The following is an 18,439-nucleotide window of genomic DNA, read 5'->3' on the forward strand; positions in this document are numbered from 1 at the left end:
TGCCTCAAGACCCAAATTTTACAGCATCATGTGCCACAGCTTCCAAGCCCTACCTTCCAATTCTTAATTGCTTCTCAGTGAGATGAAAAGAAAAATAGGCCAGTAATTTCTTCTGGGATCAAACTGAAAGATATGTTATGAGTTCACACATTTGTTGTATCTTTAGTACCAAAGACAAAGCAATTACCTATGCTGGACCTCCATCACCTAAGCAAAAGCTCTAGCTGGGATACCCATTACATGAGCAGGGAAGGAAGTGCTCAGGGGCATCAGTTCTTGGGTAGCACAACGAAACCTTGTGCTCTGCCTTTAAGCAGACTAGCTCCTGTTTACATTTATAAAGGATAAAACACCACCACCATTAGGACCCTGCTACTTTTCACAAGAATGGGGAGTTGAGACAAAGCTCTGTACTGTATAGTTCACATGGCTGCAGGGCATGCTTAATGCCTCAGTTGCATATTCAGTCATGGAGATTTTCAAGGATTGCACAATTAAGCATCTCATCCCTGAACCTGTTCTCCTCACTTAGCAAATGTCCAGACAAACTAGAGAGATAAGACAGGAGGTGCAGATCCTAGTATTTGATTGAATTTTAGTTCTGGCATGATGAAATCAATAAGGATCTCCTCAATTCCAACCCTGTGTTTGGTGTTAAAAACCTTCATTTTTCTTTTTCTTTCCATATGCAGGAGGTGATAAATTTGCAAGATCAGCTCTGTGACATTTCTATGCAGTCTTGGGTACAGTCCATCACAGACAGAGTCAACATCGGTATGATGCTCAAATCTCTCATTTCATACTCTACTTTGCATCATGCTACCTTAAAGAAGTGGAATAAGGCTGGCAATATAAAGGAGTCAGGCTGCTCCCACTCCAAGAGAGTGAGCTGCAATTTAGTGGAAATATTTACACAAATAAAGAGTTATAAAGTCATGTGATGTTCCACTGTATGGGAATTCTCACAGCTACCCTTGGAAGGATTGGATTTACTTACATTAGATCTGGCCACTTAGCTGTAGTGTTATATAATGACTTAATCTAAATTTCATAAAGAATATAATATATACATTTTCCTATTCTGAAGGGAAATACTATTATTTTAATAATCCATCAAAAATATACTACTCCCTTGGAGACAACTTGATAGTGAACCATCTACTCAGTGTGGAAACATATAATATACAGGAATTCTTACTGTGACAATGGAGTAATGGTTGGGAAAGGTTTTGGAAGGGTACACTGGTCTCATACTGGAAGTGTATGTTCCACATTTCTCTAGAGGGAGGAAGAAAGAAAATCAGCAAAATTACAGAAACAAAAATCTTGCAAGTTTCTCTCATGAAGACATAGTCCTATTAAAAAAAAACAAACACATATTTCCAGAAAGTTTTCATTCTTCAAAATTGTGGACTTAATTTTTCTTCCCACCTTCATTTACAAGCTGACTAAATAGCTATTAACACGAATTTTATATATTCCTAATCACTAACTGCAATGGTCACATGAGAAAAACTTACAGTCTCTGTGAAAAGCATGCATAGATAAGAATGAAAAATCAAAGAAATCAAACCTTTCAATGTTGCCCTGGTATGCAGTAAGTTCAGTCTGCAGCTTGAGACCAACTAGCTACTTCACCCTGGATGCTCCTAGAGATTAAGTGGCCGCTGGCACAGTGGTGCCCTAGCTCTCTCAGTCATCTGTGAAATCACTACTTATTTTGTAGGCTCATTTTTTGTTTGCGGGGCTTTTAAAATATAAAAATAAGCTCTACTTTAGAACGAAATTCAAAGCTTTCTTTATCTTGATATAAAACCATATGGTTTAAAATAGATTAGCGTACTGTATTCGTTAGTATGAAAGTCATTAGCCAGGTCAAAGCAATTGAGAAAACCTTATTTAAGGGGCCTAAATTTCCACTGGCAAATGTTTGGGCCCCAGTTTTCAAAAAGAAAAGAAAAAGAAAAAGCCTTCATTAACAACTTAAAAAATGCTATGTGATAACCCAAACTGCTTCAACAGAAGCTAAAGAACCAAAAATAATGAGCCTATAGAAAGAACACGACTGGACCACCATCTTCACTATGATTATAGGTAATTATATATAATATAAATAAAATAGAAATGAAAGGCTTAATAACATAAAATGTGTTGCATCAAGGCACTTCGAACTCATTGAATTGAGGCTTTGATTACTTTTCTGTTGAAATAATCAATTTGAGCTAATCAAGGTAGAAAGAAGCCAGGAAAATAAATGTTCTCAAGTCTCATAGACATCCTCTCCCACATTTGCATTCTGTAGTAATAAATCATCACTGGTATCTTTTTTATTACTGCAACACACTTAACACATTTCAACCATTTCCAAGTCTGCTCTTGAGGTTGTTTTTCAAAACTGTAGTTTTGTGGTGGGGGTGGGTGGAGAGATTTTTTTTTTTTTTTGTCTTTTTTAAAAGTAAGAGAAAAATACACTTAGAAAATTTTTGCCAAAAATCCTATGGGTTTTTTGCTGGGGTTTTCCATAAGAGTTATCTTTACTTTTTTTGGCTTGTTGCCTTCCTTAAAGACAATTTAATACAAAAGGATGATTTATCTTAAACTTGCAATATCGTAGCATAGAAGCATGTGAAAATGTCTTCTCTGAACACCATATGACACAATAAGGCTATGCCTGGGTTCACACCTCAGTGACACCAGTTTTTATTCATGAAACTATTTTTCTCGTACTGAAGAATATCTGCCTTATCTGAGCATTTCACCCATCACTTTATGATGAGGGGGAAAAGGAGAAAGCTGAAGATCCTGTAGTATGCTCTGTTGTAAAAGCCTTCTAGCATATTGCCAAAAAATGCTGCAGAGTAATTTAGAAAAATTAACATAATGCAGAAATATTTCCTCCCAGATTATTCCTAATTTTGTTGTGTCTAAAACATGTGTTACTAGGCATTCTGATATTAGAATCCTTTAAAAATCATCAAAAACTCTACAGTTGTGGAGAAGTGAAGTGACTTTGATGAAGATAGTAAGATATTTGTATTTCTTAGTGGTCAGAATATATCATAGATTCAGTACAAAGAAAAATACAAGATTATTATAGAAGTCAATGAGAGAAGTTGCACTTTAGCCTATCCAGACCAAAGAACGAAGAAACTTTACACACAGACGTGGATATCACAGACTGGAAGACCCACAGATGCTTTGTGGCACTGCTATCTTTTATCTCGGGCAGAGCTATAATAATTTGTAATAGCCAGCTTCTCCTAGCACTGCCCAAGAAGACTTCTCCAGTTTAATTTTTTTATAACTGCATCTAATGAAAACTTTTCAAATGCCTTATTTTATGCTAACATGGAACGAAATAAGGAAAAAAAAAAAAATCCTCAAATACATCTGTGAATTGTTATCCTCTGGAACATATCAAGTGGTGACAACCACTGTATAAAAAAGCAAGTATTTTTACTCACTTATTTTTAGTCAAACTGAAACCAGGCACCCCAGGTAGTAATTTATGAAGTCAAGAAAATTGGCATATTTTTCAGACAAGAAATACCATCAGTTCTTTACAGACCACAGCCAAAACAGAAACAGGAAAAGTAACTAAAGTTACTTAGGCCTACATAACTAAGACACTACAAAAGTTAGGGAATAAACATGTACTGGTGAGGTTCTCATTTCTTCTGGAAATGTTTGTTAAATGAAGTTTTTCTTGGATTCATCACATTTCTACTAGCCCTTCTATATCATCTGCTCTTAATCTCTTCTTTCTCTGTCTTCTTTTTCAAATATAATCAAATGCTTTCTACCTTGCTTTCCATTTTCCAAGCCATTCCATATACATTATTGAATAAAAAGGGTCTATTTCTATTTTGAAGAAATAAAGTAAGCTCACAGCAAAAAACATCCACCTCCTAAATATAACAGGGCTACCTAATAATTTATAAGATTTCACCAAAAATTCAAAGGGACCTTTCCTCATGCCCTCTCTCTTTCTGCCCTCACACTCTCCCACACCTCAAGTCCTCTGTGCATGGTTGTTATTTAGGACAACTATTTCCATATTCATGGAAGAAAAGCGAGGATTTTAAAGAGTAAGCATAGCTGCATCTATGGATTTTTCAGGTAAGACATCATAATATTTCTTAGACAAATAAACTACTCACGTAATTTGCTAATAACAGGTAGAAGTCCACTCCAAGTCTGCAAATATTCTGCTCTGAAGCCATCCAACGAAAATAATAACACTGGCGACTTGGTAAATCTGAACAAACAGAAATTAAATATTAAAAGACAGACTCTGAGAAATAATTTCCTATCACTTATTTCAAGAAAGTTTCCCCCAAATAGTTGGAATGTTCATTATGGGGCTATAAACCAGGCCAAGGAAGTAAGTTGTCCTAAGCAGGAAGGTTTGCAGGCTGGCACAGTGGTGACCAGACAAGCTGTCTGGTCCCTCTGCTTGCAGGCTGGCACAGGAGCCCTACCCAAAGACATTGAGGAATGCAGTAGGGTATGTATGGAAAAGTCAAGACAAGGTTTGATTTCAAACACACCCATAACATGAGATGCTCAGGTAATCCATCTGGTGGGTTTGATACTCCTTATCTTGAAATCAGTCCCACTGGAGCAATGCTCAGCCTCTTCAACCCTACTTTCCCATCCCAAGGTAAGAGCAGGGAAAGAAATAAGGCAGTGTGAAGCCTAATTATAAAATAACATTTCCTTTATTCACTTTACTCCTGAACAACTTGTAATCCAGCTGAAAAAAAAAAAAGTATATATATATATATAACACACATTTTTCCTTTCATCTTATAAAGATTATTCAACCAAGAAGAATTTGCTTACTGTACCAGAAGTACTACCCATCTCCAAACTCAACATGGCCCTGTGACTGGAAACACTGTAACAGTATTTCTGTCTGGAACTTGACAGATAAATTCAGAAACTGATTTCACTGGAACAAGCTAAAATAAAATCTGCCTTTCCAGTCTCCACAGGACCTATGTTTTCCAGTCTTAACTTGTTCCCAGCTTCAGCCCTGTTCAAACAATTTCTCTCCAACTGTAAGTTGCATCACAGACAGGAATAGTCATCAGTAACTTCTTCCTTGAAGAAAACATACCCTAGGTTTGACCTATAGATATGAGGACACATGAGGCAAAAAAAACAAAAACAAAAACAAAAAAAACCCACGGCAGTGCAACAATAACTACTGAAAATACAGATTCCCATAACAGAAGTTAATATATTTTACATGTCAATTGCAAGCTCACATTTTCTTTTTATGTCTGTAAATGGTAAAATGAATATTTTAACTTTGTGGCACTTTAGTTTCCCAAAATAAAACAGTGATGATAGAAGACAAATATTATTTATAAAGTGTTAACAATTTCTTTCATGTGGTACTCCACAAAAAATCCAAGCAGTCATTTACAAGGGAAACATTTATAAGCCTTATGTCCATTAAACAAATGTGACTATATTAAGCTAAAGATTAGTCAGGCAACCAAAACATGTCTATCTTAAGAAAATTTTAATCAACAATTTTTAATCAACAGTTCAGCCAAAAGGATTTCATTACTCAGAACCATTATATAGCCTGCCCTACACTCCAGACAGAACAAAACATTTAGTTGCGCTTCTAAGATGTATGTTTGTATCTTGGTTTTTAAAATATATGGCACATTTAGTATCATCTTTTGAAAATCTAGTAGGGGCAACTAGTTGGGAACAAGAAATGAATGATTTTCAGATCAAGACTAAAGCCCTCTGGCAGAACAGAGTAAGGAAACGTTATGTATTACATTTGCCCAATAGTACAAGTATTTTTTGCACAAAAGTTTCTGATGTCTGCATCTTTTGCAAATACCTTCTCCATGCCCCCTCTTGCTCAATAAATTGATTCACTCAAATGCAGAGGTCTAAAAATCTTCATTACAAAGTTCCCTGCAATAGAAGATGAACTTTGAGGCAAAGACTGTTCAATATTACTTACCAACAAGTCTAACTTAAAAAAAAAAAAAAGCCCAAACATAAAACCCCACCAAATTTAAAACAACTCCTTAGAAAGGGACTTTACACAACTGTTTCTGGTTTGGCATTTACAAGTAAACCAACAGTTAAATACATGTTTTGGTTGTCTGCAAATCTAGCTACTGACCCCTTTGCACATGTAAAATTAAATTTGGCAAAATAGACCATTGCCACAACGAGGCAGTTGGCCGTTTCACTTCTTGTATACTCTACACATGCCAAAACTCATATAGTTAGTGATCTCCCTGGTGCTCAGGGAAGTAAAGCATGACATACCATGATAAACTGCACTCTTTGGAACAGCTCCAGCAAAATGCCCAGACGAACTGACATGAGCTCAATTCCAAGGTATATCAGCAATCTCCATGACTTTTTCCTGTCAGTAGCCAAGACTGTACTTGCTACTTCAGAAATGCGCTGCCATGAGCAAGCAAGTCTGGGAGACTCAAGTTTTGGTCCTGCCAGTGATTCATTCTGGCTGTGTCCAAATGGTATGACAAGCATGTTTAACAGCTCTTGGATAAATAGGTACACCACAGTCACATCTTGACTCCAAACTGAAGGAAATGCAGTAGCAATCATCCCCTCCTATAAACCTGCTTCTATGGAAACACAATGCAGGCAACACAGGCTTACTGTGGTCTAGTAGATCTACAAGGCTGGATGATCAAGAGCCCAGAACCACGGAACACTTTGCCAAGCTGACCTGCCTCATTGCAGGCAGGTTAGGCCATAATTAAAAGAAAGAAAAAAAAGAAAACAGAAAAATAAAGGAAAGAAAGTCCCCTTGAAAATCTTAACATATTACACAGAAAACTTCCTATCCCACACACATACTCATACATTACAGCCTATATACAGCCATAAAGCTTAGAAAGAAAAGCTTTCTTTTCCACTAAATGTAGACAAAGCCTCAATAGGAGGCACAATAGCATCTTCAAATATAAAGAGAGATCAGCAAAGAGGAAAGGAATCAGCTGTTCTTCCAGCTCAGTGAAGACAGAACAAACAATAATAGGCTTAAAGTACAGCAAAAGACACAAGGACAAAAAGACAGGAAAAAGTTGTCAGTAAAGCCACCTAGCTAAGCATTAGGGTAAACTGCTTAAATAGGTTTGAATTCTCAGAGTATTATTTTACTCCTAGAACAGTGGGAAGGCCTAGATCACTCCTGAGATCTCACAGCTCATTAATTTTATAACCCTACTAAATAACATAGAACCTACTCTTGGAAAGACTTAGGTGTGTACTTAATTTTAAGCAGTAGATCACTCCTGAGATCTCACAGCTCATTAACTTTATAACCCTATTAAATAACGTAGAACCTCATCTTGGAAAGACTTAGGTGTTTACTTAATTTTAAGCAGTTGACAAATCTCATTGAAGTCAGTGGGACTTCTCAGATTAAGCACCTCATTGAACACTGCATCATGTTTTGTCTATTCTGCACTACAAGAACAAACACAGCTAAAATGAAAGCAGAATAAAACCAGCCATTTGAACCCACAAAACATGCTGTATTAATATGCATAGAATTGGAATTGATATCCTAAGGTCTCAAAATGAGCACTGCACTAAAGTCACCTGCCTTCCTGCCTACCGCACCATAGGAAGAAGTGGATTGTTTACAGAGTTGTTAGTTTTGGGAGAGGCTTGTGTGCTAATAGTTCGAGATGAGCCTTCAGTCAACACTTTGACCACACATCACCCTTTCCTGGGTTGGGTCTTATTGCAACATTTTGGGTTTGCCAGGATTAAAACAATTTTAGTAGAGTAACTATGTAACTCTTTCATACACTGAACAGAAAGGAAAAAAAACAAGTTAACCAACAGGAGCTGCTCTATTGCATTTGCGTCATTAACTTTGACTGTGGATCTGTAAAAGGCTTTTGCTTGTTTACCAACCTTTCAGGGGCAAGACTTCCTAACCTGGTATTAGGGAAATCAGCATCCTAGAGTGAGTTCCCAGCATGCAGTCTCAAATGGTTCCTGAGTTCAGAACAAGAGTTAATGACAAAAGCTTCAAGAATCACCTCACTATCACCTTTCTACATGAGGGGTTGCTGGGGACTTGGACTACAAGCTGGACAGAAGCTCCATTTTCTGTCCTGGTGAAGGTTGTGAAGTGTCACGTCACAATTTGTTTACTGCTCTGAATCAGAATGAAGAGTACTCAACTAGTATAAAATATTTCAAAAGGAAATGTACTTTCACAGTATTATAACTCCAGTGAATAAATACAGTATGATTTAAATATCTTAAGTCAAAAAAGTAATGATATAACAAAATAAGATGTTTTTACTTCACTAGAAATATTCCCAGCACACCATAATTTCAAAAGGAAAATAAGTCTGATTTTTTGATACTTGTCAGTCAAGAGCACAATTTAATTCAACTTATCCCACAACATATCTACCAACTATTTACCAGTGGAGCACATTTCAAGCAAGAACATTTAAGTCACTTCTATAAATAGCTTAGACATACAATCACAGTTTGTAGTCAACTTTAACTATTAAGTTAATTTGAAGATCCTACAGCAAAAACAGTACAAGAAATACAGGCTTTTTTTTCCTGCCTGGGAGTTTTGCTGTACTATTTGAGCCTGAGTGCTGATGCCATAAACCACAAGTCATTCCTCACACAGTTTATACATAAATTGCAGGAACAGGAGCAGGCCCACTGTGGAGCTGAGCCAGAGAATACAAGGATCCCATGGTATTTTACACCTTTTAAAGAAAGTAGTTCAGACAGCTTGCAAGTAATGCTGTCCCACTGCTGGTGAAACTGGAACAGCAACCTGTGCACATTTTGCAGCTCCAGGCTGTAAAATGCAAGCTAGTGAAGAGGTCTTTCGAAGTGACCAGGGAGGGAGGCAGTCTTAGGAGCCTGAGATTGCTGGATGGGTCCCAAAATATTTGGGATAGTGGGTACTGGAGCACATGTAGGTCAACGATAAGGTTGGCAACACAGCAAAGTTGCCTAGACCACACATATGTGTGAGAGACAGGAGGGTTGAGGAATAGGCATGTCTTACAAGTCAAGCAGGTGCTGGGATACACGAGTGTTGCTGGGATAGAGCAATTTGATCTGTTAGTAAGCATACCAAATGCTGGCTGAAGAGGTGTCCTGTCTGGCAGCTGCTCTTACTGTATGTATGAAAGGCAAGTAGATCCCAGGAAGGCACAGCAGCAAAAATAATCACAAAAATGAAACGCAAGCAAAGAGGAGAGCTATGCAAATATACAATTTCCTCACCCTTTTGGACACTGAGGTTCAGTAATGTCCTCACACTCTTCTTCAACCCAGCTTGCCTCTCCTTAAAACAAATGAGTGCAATTTATTTTTTAAGACAGTACATTCTTATTGATAAATATAAGATTTTTTTCATTTTACTGGATGCTTTTAAAGTCCTTACTCCTTTCATACAACTATGGGTACATATGAAAGATATAGGAATTTGTTGGGGATATTTACCTTTACAAACAGCTTGATAATTGACACAGCAATCTTTGTTTTCCACACAGTCATCTGAACAGGAACAATGATATTCTGGTCGCCTCTTTTCTCCACACCTGAATTTATTACAGGTCCATATGTGGGCTAAAAAGCAGATGAGAGAGAAGGACAGCACAATGACTTACACAATGTTGTAAGTGCAGAACTAATAAACCAAGTGTAAAGTTAGGTCTCAAATGTCTACCCACTGAAAAACAGCCTTGAGTTCTTATTCATGCATAGTATTGCAAACTTTGGCACTTTGAAAAATAGAAACACCCTGTCTGAGTTCAAGAAGCATTTGGACAATGCTTTCAGGCACATGGCGTGATTCTTGGAGTGTCCTGTGCAGGGCTAGGAGTTGGACTCGATGATCCTGATGGGTCCCTTCCAATTCAGCATATTCTATGATACTATGATTTTGTTATCAGTTGTAAACACAAGTAGATCCTTTACATTCAATGAGGATGAGCATGAATCAATTTATCAGTTGAGTGAATATTTCCGTGAAGCTCTTAACAGAGACACGGAAGCCAAATCTAAATGTTTGAACAGAGAACACTCAATGTTTTTTCATACATTTTCATACATGACTAGCAATTAGAAATCCCTAAAAGTACTGTCAGAGGTTAATCTCACTTTCAGGATACTGAACTTCAGTAACTCCACTAATATCAATAGATCTTTACTTCTGTGAGAGAGAGGGAGAAGAATCTGTTATGGTTCTAGTTACATGATACTATTGGGAAATAAGAATTTGATTCTCTACTGATGTTAAGGCTAATTTAAAAAAAAACAACACAAATCAATTCATTCCCATTCTTAGTGCTAAGACAGACTCTCCAGTTTACTTTTAAAGAATTTTTTTAACTGTGGGAAAATGACCTAATGAAACAGAGCAGAGTAAACTCTACGCAACTGTATATATATAATATATATATACATATATCTCAACTATACATGCAACTTTATATATATAAACAAAATGCTTTAGGTAAATGAGATGACCTTTCAATAGCAGTCAGTTGAAGCAGGGATTTGTGCCTAGTTTAATCATTTGGTTTTCAAAGTATACATTGGAATTCTAAATTTATCAATGTTGTCTCACTCAGAAATTAATGAAATACATGTAAAGAGGAGTAAGAATAAAAATAGTTATCTGAAAAGAACGCTGCATTTGAAGCATGAAGGCAAAATCAAAGTAGAGAAAACAGTCAAGTTTTGCCCTTAGTGTTCTACCTGCACTAACGACTTCCCCTGTAAAATTTCTCCAAGGTATTTTTCACACCTTTGCCTATCTGACCTTTTCTTTCTGGCAAATCATGATAACTGCTACTCATTTCGCAATCCTTCTCCACCAGTGCAATCTGTTTTGTCATTCTGCCTTGATTCATGCTCATGACCCTTGCTTCACACTCAAGCTGGGAAGTAACATGGTAAAGGGCCTGAATAGCTGGGTAAGGAGAGATGGCAGCTTTTACAGAGCTGTTCTGTCCTTCCCCTTTTTCACGCAGGCAACGACAGAAAAATACAATATGCAGAATGCACTTCTATTCTGGGCTTGCCTGAGAATGTAGGAGTTGTCCCTGATGTCAGGGACAATGCAGGTCACTGTTCTCTCACCACCAGACAAAGAACAAGCTGGCTGAGATCTCAAGTTGCAGTTACTCCTCCTCTTTCCAAGGGGGAGGGCAGCAGCACAGTGTTGTAGCCTCTCTCCTCACAGGAGAGCTATGGGAAAGCCATTATAGTGGCTATGTCAGCTCCTATGTAGTCCAGCTGGCTGAAATACAAGCTTTGTTTGTGTAAAACAGCGGCTGTACAAAGCCCTGATGTTTCCACAGGAGTCCCCAGTACCCCCATCACCACTGTAACTCCACTCAGGAATGCAATGGAAGGAGTACAAAGAGGGGGAGATCACTGGCATCAAAACCAGTCTGCTGTTCAGTAGCCCCTCCTTTGCACTCACAGCCCATCTGAAAGAAATCCTGACCACAGCAGTATTCACATATGCTGAGCTGTCTCTTGTCACAGAACAGGACAGATTGCTCCCACAATCATAACCTGGACTACCTTTTCATCCTTACCTGGTTGTATACATGTTTCCTGGTAATCTAAGCAGCAGTTTCCAAGCTTGACACAATCTTTATCACAACGGCAGCTTCCAAAGGTCCTTTCAAAGCAACGACCTTTGCAGGTTTTCACTGTAATATTGGATAGTGTTAGATGTCAGTGGCTGAGCCCAAATCAGTCAACATGCAAAAGAAATTAAGTCAGTTTGTGAGATGACATAGTTGGTCATTCCAAACTTACAGGACGGCTGCAAAAACAGTGACAGCCAAAGGAAAGTCTTGACCCAACTGAATATTTTCTCTTACTGAACAAAAATATTTTTCATCATATTGAACAAAGGGTTTTGTTCTGTTTTAGCAGGAACATGGTGTTTCACTACTGGCAGAAACAAGTGAAACAAAAGACTACAATTCCCGTTGTGACTGTCCTTGCCTTTCTGTCTCACTGGAATATTTGACTACAGTCATTCAGATTATGGAAGATCTGTTGGAGGATATTTTCACTGTGGGTGCCCTAGGCAATGAAATGCTTCTGCAGAGAACACTAATCTTCATTTTCATGTCTGACAGTTATAAATAATCAAACATTAATTAGAATCTAAACTGAATTGCCTATGCTTGCAGCTCTCCCATGCCCGTGCCCTGGGGAGGAGGAACTGAAGAAGCCTCACTTCTGCATCCCACTGTACCATGAAGGTGCTATCTCAAGACACAAAAAGGGCTGTTCCAAAGCAGACACAAGAGATACAAACTTGAGTTCTATTGCTTACTGGTTTATTTTTTCTCCCATTCTAATGTGAAAAAAAAGACATAGCCTTCTTCCACTAGACTGGAGTTCCTGGGGGCAGGGGAATTAAAAAAAGGAGAAAAAAAAAAAACCAGACCAGAAACTTGTCATGTGAAGCATTAACAAAACTTAAGCAGTTGGTCAGTCTGTCTAATCCTGTGCAATCACCAGAAGGGAGCGAGGTAAATTCTTCATCATCTGGCTCCTCAAGAATCTTAAGGTGTGTGATATTAGGAAAAGGAGATACTAATCAGCCAGTGCTACAAAGCTGTAATAAAATGAGAAAAATACTATATATATTCTAGTGGAAAATTAATAATCTGAATTTTAGTTAAAAATAATTGTTCAACAGATCAACTTTGAAATTATTCTTGACAGTTGTTCACAAAGTGAAGCTTGATTTCTTAAAAAAAAAAAAAATCTTTCGTAACCTTCTACCTGAAGAAACTTCACCATCAAAAAAACCCACATATTTTTCAGGACAGAAAATAGACAGAGGAATTCCACAAGGAATGTTTTCAGGCTACAATTCTAACCAGTAAAAAAAATAACTTTTTTTTCCCTCCATAATTGTCTGGAAAAGATGAAAAACAAATGTTCCAGAACAACATGAAATAGAAGTTGTTGGTTGGGTTTTTTTTTTTATGGTGAACTGAGAAAAGCCAGCCATGTGACACCACCACAGTGACAGCTGGGATACATGGAAGCTGCCAGATCAGACACCGAGTACCAGGATCAGTTTACCTCTCAAGTGAGTACACACAAGTGTTGAGTACACCTGAGGTTTATTTTCTGATATTTTCAGTACCCTCTAACTGATACTGCTTCAAGCAATGCATCCAATCCTCTTCTGCAGCAAGAAAGGATGGCATTCTGGTAATAAAAAAATTAATTTACAAAAAGAAAGAAAAAGCAAATATTAGTAAATAAAAGGCATATTAGTTACCATCTTTTGAACAGCTAGGCTTCAGGCCAAATATACATCCTAGGATTGTTGTTAACATGCAGACACAGAGTACCTGTGAGACAGGAAGGAAAAGAAAGTAATCTTAAATTACCACTGAATGGTTTTGAAATCCCTCATTTTCTCTATAATGCTATACAATTGTACAGAAATTTATAAACATGCAGATTAGGAGGTTGATTTCACTGTTTTCACCAGCAGTTTTCACTCCCACAAGTAGTTGTTATTTGCCATTAATTACTAGTGCATGAACATGAATATGGTCACAACTGGCCTACGTATATAATTTCTTATCAAGCCATTTAACACAGATATGATGATATAGTTCTTTCTAATTTCTTTCTTGATTTCTTTTGTATTATGCTTTCATGTTGATATATTTCTTTCTATATTTCTTACACATATATCCATTTTATCAAAAACTTTTCTTGCTCCACTCTTTCCTTTCTCCTTGTTTGTTCTAACAAGGTAAAGCAAAGTTTTGCCATTAACCACAGATTACAAACAGAAGGCATGGCCCTTAAGTGATACCTATAATAAAGGGAAACCTTTTCCCACTTCCTAGTATCCAGTTCATACTAGATGTAGGTCCACACCATGGTAAGCAACTGTGGCATGTCACATTAAGGCTGACCACAGTGTCTTGCACTGTCCAGAAACTATGGCGGTGTTTATTTTGGATTCTGGATTCATTAAACTTATCAAACCAAGCACCATATCATCCTTGTCCAGCATTTCAGGGCAAGATTTAACACCTACTCAAATACAAAGATTTTTTTTTAACCTCATTAAGTATTGGATTTGGTCCCTAAACTCTTTAGAAAAAGTGTATTTACTACCAGTGCATATACAGTAATTAAAGAGAAGCCAACAATGCAGTAATGAGGGCTATTCTATTCAAGTGCAGAATGCAATAAGGTAGTTTGCCCAAAGTCATGAAACAGAAGGCACTATAATAATGCAGACTTTCTTATACAAAAGTATTTGGGGAGCTTTGGGTAGGGGAGAATGTACATGTCACTTCTCCAGTCACTTTTTTCTGTGGAAAAATTGCTTTGAAGCAATACTTCAGTAACTTTACGTGCATGCCTACATGAAGTCTCTCCCTTTTTTCCTTCTTTCCCATCAGTAAAAGCTGCTGAGTCAAGTCTCTTGAGTAGGATGCATGAATCATGTTGTGACGTGGCAAAAATTAATTCTTAAAATGCACCTAATTGATTCTCAAGCTTAATTTTTTCAAAGACTGTGAGCACTTCAGTACCTAAAAACTATTTGTTTTGTTTTTAACAACTATACAGTTCACTGTGCAATTTTGTTCACTAAGAAGTTAATAAAGACAGTAAGAAAGCATGGAATATGCAGCATTGAAATTCAGACATTATTCTGGATTTCTGAACTACAAATTATCATTAAACAAATTATCAATATAAACAATATTACATATATAGCATTCATGAAAAAAATGGAATGACAGACTGGACCTGATGAAGCTTTGGCCTAGGATTCTGAACCAGGCAAGTTTGGAATCTTATTCAACACCATGTATAGCAGAGAAACAAACACTTTGAGTTCAAATCTGTCTTTGAAATGACAGGGAAAGAAGGAAAATCATAAAAGAATAAGGTGGAAAAAATCTAGCATTATCAGTGCAGCTGGATATGCAAAAAGTTACAGAAAGATGCAAGTCTCCATTAACTCAGCTGTCAAGAACAAACACACCTGCAGAGTTCTGTACTTGCCTTTTTTTTTTTTTTAAACCAGCATACTAACAGGCACAGTATCAATGACATTTTCTGTTAAGTCCATATCAACAACATTATCTTTAATGCAAATTGTTCTGGACCTTTGAAGTCTTCCATACAAAATATCACCTAGATAAGAGCAGGTGCACAGGTAGGTACATAACATGCCAAATGCAAGTTATCAAAGCCCAGCAAAATCAGAGGAGAGAGCAAAGCCTGTTATTGTCCTTTTAACTTCTATTATATATTATTAATATTGTTGTTGTTATTTGGAAATTACAAATTGATTAATTTGTTTTAAAAAGCCAAGTTGAGCACATTTTATTTCAGGGTAATGATACATTGCTTCTCTGCTCCCACTAGGACCTGGTACTAAAATCAAGGAATAGAATGTCCTCTGACGTGTAAGTACAGACACGCTTTAAAACAAAAAAACCCACAGCTACTCTGTCTGCAACAGCTTTAGTCCCATATCTTAAATTAGCTACATGACCTATGGGACTTAAGCCACCTAAGGAATCCTTGAATGGTAAACACACTGCCATTAAATGGACAATTAATATTCCCTTAGGGAATTTCAGTGTAGTTAATACAGGAATTGATTCGTGACACCAAATTAATGTAAAAATAAAATCTAAATAAAACCCATTCCAAAGTGATAGCATTAATACTTTCTCACAAACAATTCCTGAGATTTGGGCACCAAATGTTACAAAATCACAGTTTTTGTATTCCAGATTTTCAGTTTTACACTTCTATGAACATAATTCTAATAGGCCAAAACAAAAGGATTATGTTCACTGAGGCACATGAGTGCTGTTTTGGGTAGGAAATACTACAAAATGCAATACTAAATGCAATAATAAATAAAGATTTTGAAACTCTATTGACTCACTACATCAAAATCTTTGTTTTCTTAACATTAGTCCCAATAGCTTAAATTTTAGTCCTAAAGATATCTTACTCCAAAACACTAAAGCTTCCCCTTCTTTTTTCTTTCTTTCTTCAATGCTTAATGAGGAAGTTTTATGCAAATGGGAAGCTTAGAAGTAAAGCATTTGACAATGTTCTAGGACAGCCAATTCCAGTCCAGTAGACTATACCATGCAATTGGAGCTTAGTGTTTAAAACCTTGAATTGAAGCTTTATCTTGAGCCTGAATGACTTCAGTCACATGGATATTATCCACACAAATGACAAATGTTCTGCTGGAACAATGAGGAGCAGCTAACACTGGTCAACAGCAGCAGTAGTCCTAACTAGGCGCAGTAAGAGGTGTTACACTAGTAGTTGACCTATTGTCAGTTCTGCAGATGATGAGGAATATTCAAAACAATAGTAAAGGTTGCCTAGATACAGAAAAACATCTCACTGCTGCAGCCTAAACTAATTTACTTTATTTCTTTCTGTGTTGCAACATATCTCTGTTGCCTAGAGAATTGTGGATGTCCCATCCCTGGAAGTGATCCAGACCAAGTTGGATGGGGCTTTGAGCAACCTGGTCTAGTGGAAGGAGTCCCTGCCCACAGCAGAGGAGCTGGAACTAGATGATCTTTGAGGTCCCTTCCAACCCAAACCATTTTATGATTCTATATGGGACCTCACTGCAGTAGGTAGGTTACCAATATTACCTGAACTATTTTACATACAAGTAACTCAGGTTTGGGATGCTGCAGTCTGCTGCGTAAAGATCACATATTTTTTCAAAATACAGAAAGAGAAGTAGTTGCATGTGTTCTTGTTTACCAGAACTTTGTTTAGCATTCTGCTGCAAGCACCAAATTCAAATCTCTAGCTACTACAACATTGTCATCCTGCCTTGAAGGTTTAATCTGTCTTTTTTAAAAAAAAGGAGAAAATCTTACCTGTTCTTTCTCTCTCATCCATATTCTTCCACTCAAAAGAGAAAGCAAGAAAAAGGTGCAATTAAGAAGGAATATGGGAATCCAACATTAAGTAGGAAGGCAAATAAAATTAAAGAATCTGCCATTGTAATACACAAAAGTAGAAAATGAACATTTTATTATCTATGTCTTGAGAGATTGCTAGGACAAAATGTCACATTCAGTTTTAATATAGTATCTGAGAAAAGTTTTAAAACAACACAGTAACAACTGCAGAGAAGAAAGTGTCCTTTTTTGTTTTAAAAATAATTTTTAGAAAGTTTGTTTTGGAATCACAAAAACATTGTCATCTAGGGATGAATCTCTGTCCCATCACTGCTTCCTTTACGTGGGAGGAAGCAATAAAAGCTTTGCTTTGTAAACATTATAGTGGTTGGGAATAGGTGGTTGAGCATCTGGAAAACTGCAATCCTGAAAACATTTTAAAAGCCTTTTATTTTGAGCTGGGTAGATGGAAATATGATAACATGGTTAGAGAGGAGAATCTTTCCCATCATTCATCTCTAGAACTGCAGCTGAATAGAATTTCTCAGTAGTGATTTCAGGGGGTGGGTGGAAGGGCCAGCAAGTCAGCAAGCATGCAGGCTGCATACACCACATCCCAAAGAGATCTATCAACTGTACAGGTCTAGTGACCTACCAAGAAATCTCTCACCAGGCTTAGCTGCTGTCCCCTTTCCTTTGCTACTGTATTTTACTCTTCTTTACACAGTTAATACTAATGTCCCTTTCTCTTTGCTCTTCCTTAGCTGAGTCCATCTCCCCCACTCCCCTCTTCTATTCTGTATTTTCTCTGGCAAAGAATACATTGATACTTCTTTTAAGGAATACTCATTCTGAATTAAGTTTCTTTCTGTGTTAATTTTTCTCACTCTACCTGCCCCGTACCCAGTTGCTTCCCATCTCCCTTTCTTCATCCTTGGTATTCCACGGCCAACAAAACTTGTCACTCCAAGGTTTAAGACACATCCATTAACAACTATGCAATTATTAAAGAAACAATGCAAAGTAATGGTTTTCCAGTCTAATCTTCATGATTGGCTCTCCCAGTTGTGTCACATCTATCCGTGAAGGGAGGACGTCTAGACTGGATCTGTAATGCCAGTAATTACAAAAATCCATGGAATTTTCCAAAAACACTGGGATCAGTGAAAGGCATACTATGTTTTCACTGTTTTGTGCCCCTAGAATAGATGACTAATGACCTGGACCTTAAAACTGAAATATCTTTGAGAAAGAATTTCAGCTTCAAAAGTGTAAAGAATGCAGTAACAAGTAATGAATTTCAAGCAAAATAGGGTCACCTTCTGTCTCTAAAGAGCACTGTTAAAAATGCAGAAAGCATACTGTATAAAGAAAAAAAAAACCTTATCTACACTCGCCAGGGACAGTGGAACACTTGCTTGTAAAAATGATTTTTAAACAAGCATAACCCCCCT

At 37.1% G+C, this 18,439-nt stretch overlaps 1 protein-coding gene across 3 annotated transcripts in view; it reads right to left on the minus strand.

Annotated features, from left to right (window-relative positions):
* Positions 1–18,439, minus strand: part of ENPP1 (ectonucleotide pyrophosphatase/phosphodiesterase 1) — a 54,204-nt gene that overhangs the window by 24,151 nt on the left and 11,614 nt on the right. For 2 of the 3 annotated variants that reach the window (XM_027690867.1, XM_027690888.1), the window contains exons 2-7: positions 13,337–13,409; positions 11,619–11,735; positions 9,511–9,636; positions 9,292–9,352; positions 4,161–4,258; positions 1,199–1,278 (exon numbers count right to left, since the gene is read on the minus strand). In XM_027690867.1, coding sequence (XP_027546668.1) covers positions 1,199–1,278; positions 4,161–4,258; positions 9,292–9,352; positions 9,511–9,636; positions 11,619–11,735; positions 13,337–13,409 — 555 coding nt within the window. Of the gene's footprint in view, positions 1–1,198; positions 1,279–4,160; positions 4,259–9,291; positions 9,353–9,510; positions 9,637–11,618; positions 11,736–13,336; positions 13,410–16,961; positions 16,993–18,439 lie in introns of all 3 variants that reach the window. The other variant, XM_027690878.1, reaches the window with a different exon arrangement.

The sequence above is a fragment of the Neopelma chrysocephalum genome, unplaced genomic scaffold (genome assembly GCF_003984885.1).
Source record: "Neopelma chrysocephalum unplaced genomic scaffold, ASM398488v2 Primary Assembly neopelma1_23, whole genome shotgun sequence".
NCBI lineage: Eukaryota > Metazoa > Chordata > Aves > Passeriformes > Pipridae > Neopelma > Neopelma chrysocephalum.